The 9,421-nt window shown below is 47.7% G+C and overlaps 1 protein-coding gene across 1 annotated transcript in view; it reads right to left on the bottom strand.

Annotated features, from left to right (window-relative positions):
• Positions 1-1,698: 1,698 nt before the first annotated feature.
• HS6ST2 (heparan sulfate 6-O-sulfotransferase 2) overlaps positions 1,699-9,421 on the bottom strand; it is a 126,922-nt gene continuing 119,199 nt past the window's right edge. The window contains exon 2 of the mRNA XM_005526178.3: positions 1,699-2,952. Coding sequence (XP_005526235.1) covers positions 2,250-2,952 — 703 coding nt within the window. The 3' untranslated portion in view covers positions 1,699-2,249. The remainder of the gene's footprint in view (positions 2,953-9,421) is intronic.

The following is a 9,421-nucleotide window of genomic DNA, read 5'->3' as shown; positions in this document are numbered from 1 at the left end:
TCACTCATGTTGGAATTACCTACCATCCATTCTCAACTGCACAGCTCTCAACACATTGTCAGGAAAAGAAATAATCACATTAAAATCAGAAGTCTGTAGTTAAATTTTATTTATCAGTTCTATTGTTAAATGACACAATCAAAGTCAGTGGATTGGCCTGTAAATCTACACAATAAGACAGCGTCTACGGTGGAAATCAGTAGAATTTGATATGGTTATGACAAAATGGTATCCTTATATTCGTACATCCCCTATATACAATAGACAGTATACACAAAGAAAATGCAACTAGTCTCTGTAAACCATGCACACCACAGCATAAAAACAAGATGCACCTCCTGCAACAGGCCTCCAGCTCGCCCACAGTTAAGTCCTGTTTACAGCAGTGCCTTTCAGTTTCAAGAGCGAATTATTTTCCCCCGTGAAAACCAAAATACAACTGAGACATCATATTGGCAACTGCAGTTCTCATTTAAAAAAAAAAATAAATTGCTGTACATGAAGTTATTCTCTTCTCGAAGCTGCTAATGCAGGGTATTGGCTTGCTGCTGCTCTGCTCTCCCCTTGCCCTTGGCAGGGTTGCTGCCCCCAGGCTGCCACACAACATCAGATGCAAACACACTCCCAGGTAACTTAGGCGTGGAGCCCTAAGATGTTTTTAAAGCCTTCTGCCTCATTTCCTGCCCCCTGCCTTCATGGTGTGTAGAGCACATTACAGGTGAAAGGCAAGAGTGCAAGTGAGCCTTGTAAGCATCGCGTCCCTGGGGCCACAGAGGGCCCTTCCCGGGTGTCTGCTCAGTGCCAAGCTCGGGAGCACTGCAGGACAAATGTTCTGAACCTGCTGAATGTCTGGCCCAAGCCTTGCAGAGGTTTATATTTTTTTGCATAGAGATTTATAGGAGCCCCTCGCAGCACGTGCCCCGTTTGCTCTCCCTGTGGGTCTGGGGGAGGCTGGAGGGCTGCGGGGATCCCGCTCCGGCTCCACAGCCCGAGCCCCAGCTGAGCCTGCTCGGGAGCAAGCTGCTGCACCCCATGCACCACACATCCTTCTCCTCCTGTGTAACTATGGCTATGGAAAACTGGCTTCCATCATTTTCAGTCCTCATCCGTCATCGCTTTGAAGGGCTCAAGAGCATAGGAAAAAAAAAAAAAGCCCTGTTCTTATCTGGTGTAGCAAAGATTTACCGGAAGTAAATCCTAATTCAAGTTAAATCTACTTCCATTGAGCAATTCTCTTCATAATATTGCTGGGATTAGAGAGTTTTATGATTTTTAAAGACACTACACAAATATCAGCAACATAATTTCATCTAGTTTATACCACCAATTATTAAGGAATGATAAATTCAGAATTATGTATTCTAATGGGCAAGAAAGACTTAAAATGAGACACTGTCACAGGATTATAATTTGGAGAAGGTTTTATGAAACAAACATGAGAATGTGCTGTAACTTTTCCAGAATGGTTAAAATCATACTGCCCTGAAAAATTCTGGAAACAGTGTCTATAACGTCAGCATTGAGTTCAGAAAAGTATGTATGTCTTTTTTTTGTTCTTTTTTTTTTAATATGAGATAGACCAAGCTTAAAACTCTAAACAGCAATAGGTAGAAAAAGTTTAAAATTTTAAATATTTATATAACTAGAGAAATTACTTCTATTCCTTTTAAAAGCCAATATTATACATAAAACTAGTCGACAATTTTTCTAGACCTTTATTGTTCCCTTCATCGTTCACTCATTAACTTGGTAAATATCATAAGCAGTTGGTGCCCTTGAAAACACATTATTAAAATAAAATTAAGATAAAATCAAAGGGAAACGGTTTTGTTCATATACTGTATTGTGAGAGTATGCTAAATGCTCGTTATTAGGAAATGAGTTTGCTTCCCAGATAGATTTCAGCTGAGCATCATAAACATTTTCCAGCATCCCATTTTGTAGTCATAACTAATTTAAGGATTTTTTTTCTTTCGCTTCTTTTAAATAAATGTCCAAGCAAACATTTCCAATGAGCCGAGACGGCTCCTGCATTTCATAAATAATCCAACAAACCTAAAAAGGACAATTTAATTACACGCTAAGATTAAGAGTTCCACGTACAGTACAACATTTACTGCAAAGGCAACTGCAAAGGCAACATTTTGACCTCTTTTTGCTTCAGACCCTTGAGAAGCATCACTTGTCATCTCCGGTTTGCAGGTTGGGTTGGGCTCTGCTTCTTTTCCGCGCCTGGCAGGTGCCCCCCACTATCGCCGCCACCGCTCCACGTTCCCTGTGTAGTCAGTGCTGGAGCTGTTCTCCCCCTGCTCCCTCAGGTGCGCCTGCTTCGCCCGCAGGATCTTCCGCTGCTCCTGGCGTTTCCGCCGCGCCTCCTGGTGCTCCTTCTGCCGCATGTACTGGTACCGCTGCAAAAACAGGTCTTTTGCATAATCGTACAATTCCATGTCTAAAAAATTGAGGGCCTCGATACGCTGCTGAGTCTGCTTGTCTATCTCCACGCTGGAGGCCCTTGTGCTATTGTACTGCGTGAACGGCGAGATGAAGTTCATGTTGAAAGTCTTCTCAAAGAGATACTGAGTCTTGCGCTGGAACTCGGTCAGGCCGAAGAAGGCCATCCGCTTCAGGTTCTCCTTGGCACTGTCCAGCAGAACCTTATTTCTCTGCTCCTCAGGCATGACCGACAGGTTGTAGCATCCCACCAGGCTGAGGTCGGAGAGCATGCGGACCTGGCGGTTGTTGGCCAGGTTGTAGGGGCAATCCATGAACTCCTGCAGGGAACAGCCCGACCAGTCGTCCCCCGTGTAGCAGCTGGGCAGCTCCTCGGTGGTGGGGGAGCGGCCGTCGCAGACGTGCAGCGACGCCTTCCACGTTGCTCCGCGCTGGACGTGGCGCCATTCGCTCAGGTACCGGGACACGGGGTCACGCAGGATGGTGATGTAGTAGAAATTCCTGCCAAGGGGAGAGGAAAACAGAGCGCTTAGTCCTGCGTGCACAGAGAGCATTAACGCTCAAAATCAATACCAACGGGGAGATGCACTTAAGAGGCTTTCAGCAGCCCTGCTGCAGAGGCTCCTCTGCGAGTTCACCTCCACAGGGTGAAGGACAGCTGGACAAATCCCCAGGGAACTGTGAAGGGCTGTATCTACCTGCACACACACACAGAGCTGTCTCTGTTTAACAGGTGGTGTCCCTACAGTGGCCGGGGAACCCACGACTCCCCTCTGTGCTGGGCTGTCCATGTTGCAACAGGCTCCTGCTGCTGCTCCAAGGGATGGCTGCCACAGACCTTGGGAGAATACTTCAAGCATCTCCCAGGATGTAAGCCTCAACCCAAGCAGGACACAGGTAGGTCTGGCTCTTTTAATTTCCTTGTACAACAGAGCTGCACTGACAGGTTTCCACAGACAAAGAGCTGCCCATGCTTCGTTCCCTGATGAGCAGTTGTGGGTTTCAGCTGCACGAGCCCCAGAGCACCATAACACCTCTGTTTCCTACAGGACTTTTCCTTTTGCAGGCCAGATAAACGGGGTGTGCTCAGAAGCCCCAAACCACGTCCACCCTAACAAGGACCTTGGCAAAGCCCATGAAAATCCTGTTTTATACTTCTGCCTTCATCCAATACACAAATGAAATGATGAGAGAGGAGAGATAAGTGACTGACAAGAAATGAAAGGATGCATTACTGTGTTTTGTAGGAGAAAACATTTTCAAGGGAAGTGCTGGCTTTGGTTTGAAGCAACAGGATAGTAGCACACATGGGGGACATGCTGCCACAGGGAACCCATCAGGCCACCAGCTGGAAAAGCTGCAAGTTCAACCACAGAACTTGCCCAGAGTTCACTCTGGGTTGCACATTAATATCCACCATCAAACACCATGCAGTCCACCCTCACAGTGTGAAGATGGACACAGCTCTTTGAACCTCCACTAATGTGACCACAGCCTCACCTGGATGATGCTGGAACACCATCAGGATACCAGCCATCTGCTTAAGCAAATGGAATTAAAGTAGCTCAATAAGCAAATTGTCCTGCCAGGGAAGGCTACTCCTCCAGGTGCAGGACCCCCAAGGAGTGTGTGCCCAGGGGCCCTGAGCCCCCAGGGTGTGATTGCCACGTCCTTGGTGTTGTGTAAGGAGGAGAAGGACATTAATTTGCTTTCTCAAGTGACATTGTGACTAGCCACCTTGAAGTCAAACTTCTGTTCCCTGTAGTTTCCTTTGGCAGAAAAGCCACTAGATGTCAATGTTTTACAGAAAATTGTCTTTGAATGGACTAAAAAACGAATCACAAGCACAAAAAAGATCCAACTGCACAGGGAAAGAAAACCTGGAGAATCACCATTCCTTCTCTTATTTAGAGCATCCACACTCATAAATAATTAAGTAAGTAGAAAGTACAATAAATGTGTAAAGCCAAATAAAGCCAATGAGCCCAGCACAGCATCAGTGACTGAAAACAACAGCACTCGGTGCTTGGAGCTGGGACACCACAATCAGCACCACCCCTATCCTCACGCTCATCTGGGGTGGTGCTGCTACCAGCAGCACCCTGCTCAGAGGGATATGGGCAGAGATTCACACAGGCAAAGGGAGCCAAAGTCCCTCCCACAATCCCAAGAAAGGTCCTTTTCCACAGAAATGCCATTCAGTGGTTTCACTGGGAGAGTTGGAGGTAAGAAGGAGCAAGAATAAAGCTCACTTTTATGAGTGAGTGGCAGCTGCTAACCCACACTGTCCCTTGCAGAGATAGGAAGAGTTTTGCTGTCTACCAACAGGTCTCTGGTAGCACTGGAGAACCCAACCTGGCAAAGAGAAAGGGCTTTCCATGAGCACCACCTCAACCAGCCGCTCCAGTGAGCAGGAGCTGTCCCTGATCATGCTTGTGCCTCAGGCTCCTTTGATGCAGCAGCAACACAGCCTTGTCAGGATCCCCAACACAGGGAAATGGAGCATCTCTGGGACAAACCCAAGCTCCTTCTTTACCTTCAGCCAGGACTCCTGAGCCTTGCATCTAGATTACTGGGACACTGCACTAAAATAAGGACCCAACCATATAGCACTAACTTCTACATTAACTACAGCAACTAACATACAGCAACAAACCTCTGATGACCAAGGTGCAAAAGCAAAGCCCTGCTGACCCCAGAACCCCTTGTGTGACCTGGTCCACGAGCAGCTCAGCTCAGGGGAGAAGGGTGCAGGCACAGGGGTGCTACCAGCTGAAGGAGAAGGCCAACCAGACTGCATGCTCTAAGGTCATCACAGAAATCGATGGGGAGTTAATGCAAGAAGGAAAACAAATCCTGAGCCAAGATCAATACAGTGAGCGTTTTATTATAGTTCAAACCCTTCAGCCACTCTTCCTTTGTGCTCTTTGGTCACAGGCGGTGACAAAATGTCTCTCTTGGCTCCTGTTGTAAAAACAAAAGAATGAATAAAAACTCGTGTGTTGGTGGGAGAGGCTGTGTTGTAACAATCACTGACAGCCTGCATTGCCCCATCTGGGCAGGTATCTCCACCTGTTCCAGCCAGGGAAACGCTGCAGTCGAGGGAGACCGGGGGATGAGGCTGAGCAAAGATGCTCACTGGACTCTGCAGTGAGCATGGAGGTGTCTGGGCTTCCCCAGCAGCCTGAGCTCAGGATGCCAGGCAGGGATACTCATGGGATCCCCCCAGGCAGGGCCCATGTCCTCCCTGGCCTGAGCACAGCTCACTGAAACAGGCTCGCAGCTGTTACTTATTCCACTTTGTTATTTCCCAGATGAATCCTGATTTCAGGAAATGAGAAAGGATGTCTTAGAGAGAGTTACTTTATCAGTTACTGGGCCAATCTCAGCAATTTTATGAGTTTTTCTCCTTCTTAAGCCTGCCTATTAAAGTTTTACCAAAAGAGGCACTGACCCTTTTGGGAACATCAGCTTTTGCCCCAAGCCTCTCCTCTGAGTCAGGAATCACAGCAGCTCCAGTAAAGCAGTCGTGCTGCTCTGTGTTCATCTGAACTGAGCTTCAGAAAGTCACAAAAGCTTTAATGCATCCTCAAGTCAGAGCCATGCCAGAGATGAATTTGACCATCAGCACTTTGAGCATCATTCTGCTGCAACCGAGGAAGACTCAAAGCTTTGCAATTATTTTTAGCTCTGTACGTAACAGCTTGTTCTTTCTGCTGTCTTACCAAGGGGGTGTCAAGTTCCTGCCCGTTCCTTGAAGCGTGTACTTCAGAGCCTGAAACAACACATGTACAGGCAGAGCTCCACCTACTGTGAATCATCCCTCCAACTCAGAGCTGCACACACCAGAAACATGGCTTTTCTGATGAAGTTGGGTGGCCATGATGCAGAGAAAGGGAGCTTGAGGGCAACTCACAAAGTAGGTTGACCCTGGGGGCATCAGGAATATGGGATGATATGACAGTGACTTGCTTCTGGTATCTCCCTGAGCACGGCTATTCCTTGAGGAATGTGGGGACTGAACAGTCCCACAATGTTGAGTTTGCTCCCCATGCTGCATCTGCTTGCTTTGAAGGATAATCCTGTGGTCACACAGGCCATTCCTTTTCCCCCTTCTGCCAAACACAGGGACAGAACGAGATTCCCTTTTTTCAATCTAATGAGTTTTTTTAAGAATCCTTGCATCAAACTTCTAATTGCAACATTAAAGAAAAATTCAAGAAAAAAACAAAACCTGAAGTCCAAGTGAGGAACTGTGAAACTCCAGGGGATGACAACACTGAGTAAAGCCAGAGACTTCAGGGTCTGGAGAAGCTGCCAGGGAAGGGATATGCAGATACCCACACCACAGCGCTCAGGGGACTCACTGTGTGCAGAATTAAAGCAGTGAGGAGGGGGTGCCTATGCATCAAAATGGGTCAGAATCTCCCGAAGTCAGAGCACATCTCATCCCAGCTCCACTGCCCCACTGTTTAATTGCCTGTTGAGGTCGAGGGAAGCTGGAGGTCAGACAGTGGCAGCTGCCATGGCTTCAGTCTGGAAACCTGAGCCTGGCTTGATGGAGCTATGAAGTAAGGACTGGAGAGGGAGCTGAAAGCTGAACACCCACTCACCATTACATCCATTAGTGGATTAGTAGGTGAGGGACTGAGTGACCTTTTCCCATTTCTGCTGAGAAATGAGGCTGTAAGCAAGAAGGGCTTTGTAGGTTACCGAGGGTGAGAAACCTACAGCCTTTGCATATGGAACACTGCAGCCCCAGAAACATCCCCATGTCCCCCCACAGGCTGTTCCTGGGGGCAAACTAGCATGGGAAAACACAACTTCAGCACAGGGCTGAGGAAGCAGAGCTATGATATCCAGGGAAAGTACTGGGGCAGTCCTGTTCACCATGCAAAAGTAAGGCTATGCTTTAAGCTGGCTCAAACACACCAGTTTGCATCTAGGTCAAGCTCAGCCAGATGGCAAGCCTGGCTAGGACGACTGGAGTCACAGACAGGGCTTGTGCAGTGAATGGAAGGCAATTTTACACAACTTTTTCCATCTCTTTCAGTGGAGATGGGAGAGGCAAGGAAATTTGTTAAGTTTCCAAATCTCTGTGGGTTTTTTTTTCTCAGTTCACGGACTTTGTTGGACATTAACAGGGCAGTGTAAAACCATGCCCTGCTCCAGGTGAAGATGGGTATTTTGAAAGGAAAGTTCACTCTGAAGGTGCAGGGTCAAAGGGACAGACCACATTTGTGCCATGTCCAGCAGAAATGCAAATGCAACAAACTAAAACCTCGCATCAGAGATTCTGCATATGATGCAAAGGATTAAGGATGGAGCTACTGAAAAAAGAAAAATAATCATAGGGTTGGCACTTCAGCACCAGAAACAATGCACAATCACCAGAGCCAGCAAGCAGCACAAGGACATCCATGTCCTTTCCCCCTCTGCACAAACTGCTCATCCTGCTGAATAAAAAGCTACAGAGCTTGCTTATAAAAGAGTAGCCACATACTCATTCCTTTAAAAGCTGAGCAATTTGGGGTTTTTTTGAGATGGCAACTTGTCTCTTCTCACTGACCACAGGAAGATGCTCATGCGCTGTGGCCTCACTCACGAATCTGAGATCCCTTCTTCTCCTTCACAAAGAAGTGAAACTGTGCTGCAGGCAGTCTCCTGCACTTCTCCCTCACCCCACACCACTTGGAGAATGTCCCCGCTCAGGGTTATTGACAGTAAAGTCACAATGACAGAAGGTCAGGAATGCGAACGGTGTGAGTCTCACATTCCTTGTTCTGCTCTTAGGAGAGCATGGGCTCCAAAGCTGCTGATGGATTTTAATCTCTGGCAGAGGGTCTCCCAGCAGATCAATCATGGCCACCACATCTCTCTGAGAAGTCAAACTCAATTATGCCATGCTGGGCGCCAAGTGCTTTGCTCCCAGAAGTTGAGGTTAATTTCCATCAAGAGTGGCCCACTGAGAATTTGATTTGCTAATACCACAAATTGTTCGTCCAAGAGAAATACCGCTGCTGCCTAATTTGTTGGAGTCAGGCATCTGTTTGGAGATCACTCAGAGAGAGGCAAAGCGTTCATTTAATACTGTGACTCATCCTGATTCTTAACAAACTCTGTCATCTAGAGAAACAATCAGAAGGACAGGGGTGAGCATCCTGGTGAGAGCTTCTCCTGCTTCAACCACCCCTGCTTGGAACCTCCCCCCCCAAAATGAGAATGCCTCTTCCCTGCCAAGAGCTGCTCCTGCAGCATAACTCACAGAGATGAGGACAAAATATTTGGCAAGCTTACTGAGGCAGCGCTGGGAATCAAATGTTTGCATTCACTCCAGATTGGTCCCAGATGCTTCCCAGCAGTGATGTGGATGGCAATGGCAGCAGTGGAGATGCATTCATTGCCCATGGGCTCCCCACAGTGCTGCTCTGCTCCAAGGTCTCCTGGCCCCACAGACAGAGGCAACAAATCCCATCTAGAAGTGGGAGAGGAGCAAGGGGAGCTCTCAAGTTCCCTGTGAGCTGCAGGGAGAAGATCTCATGCCCAGTAGTCCATGACTGCCTCCATGCCCAGGATCTGGATCTGCAGCCTGGCTGCCCATGCCACAGCCTCCCCTGCCACTGTCACAACTCTTGCAAGGAGGCAATCATGGAGCAGGGGTATTGGAACAGGACTGCTCCCCTTCTCTCCTCTCCTCTCCCCAAAGACCTCAGAGCAGCTCCTGCCCAGCTGGACCCTGGGCTGGCTACTACTTGTTCCTATGAGATCTCTCTTTATTTAGCCATTTAAATGAAACTAAACTTCCAGGTCCACCTCATCCAAAATTCAAAGTACAGTAAAATCTAGGTGAACAAATCCCCCCTTCATTAAAGAAGTGATGGATAAAGATTGTGGGGAGGGAGAGAAGGAGGAACAAAGACCCCTTTCCTCTGCAGCAGCCTGCAAGGCTACCTGGAATATATTCCTTTAC

The sequence above is a fragment of the Pseudopodoces humilis genome, chromosome 15 (genome assembly GCF_049639895.1).
Source record: "Pseudopodoces humilis isolate 2021_Gansu_Grassland_sample_001 chromosome 15, ASM4963989v1, whole genome shotgun sequence".
Classification (NCBI taxonomy): domain Eukaryota; kingdom Metazoa; phylum Chordata; class Aves; order Passeriformes; family Paridae; genus Pseudopodoces; species Pseudopodoces humilis.
This window is presented reverse-complemented; position numbering and strand designations above follow the sequence as displayed.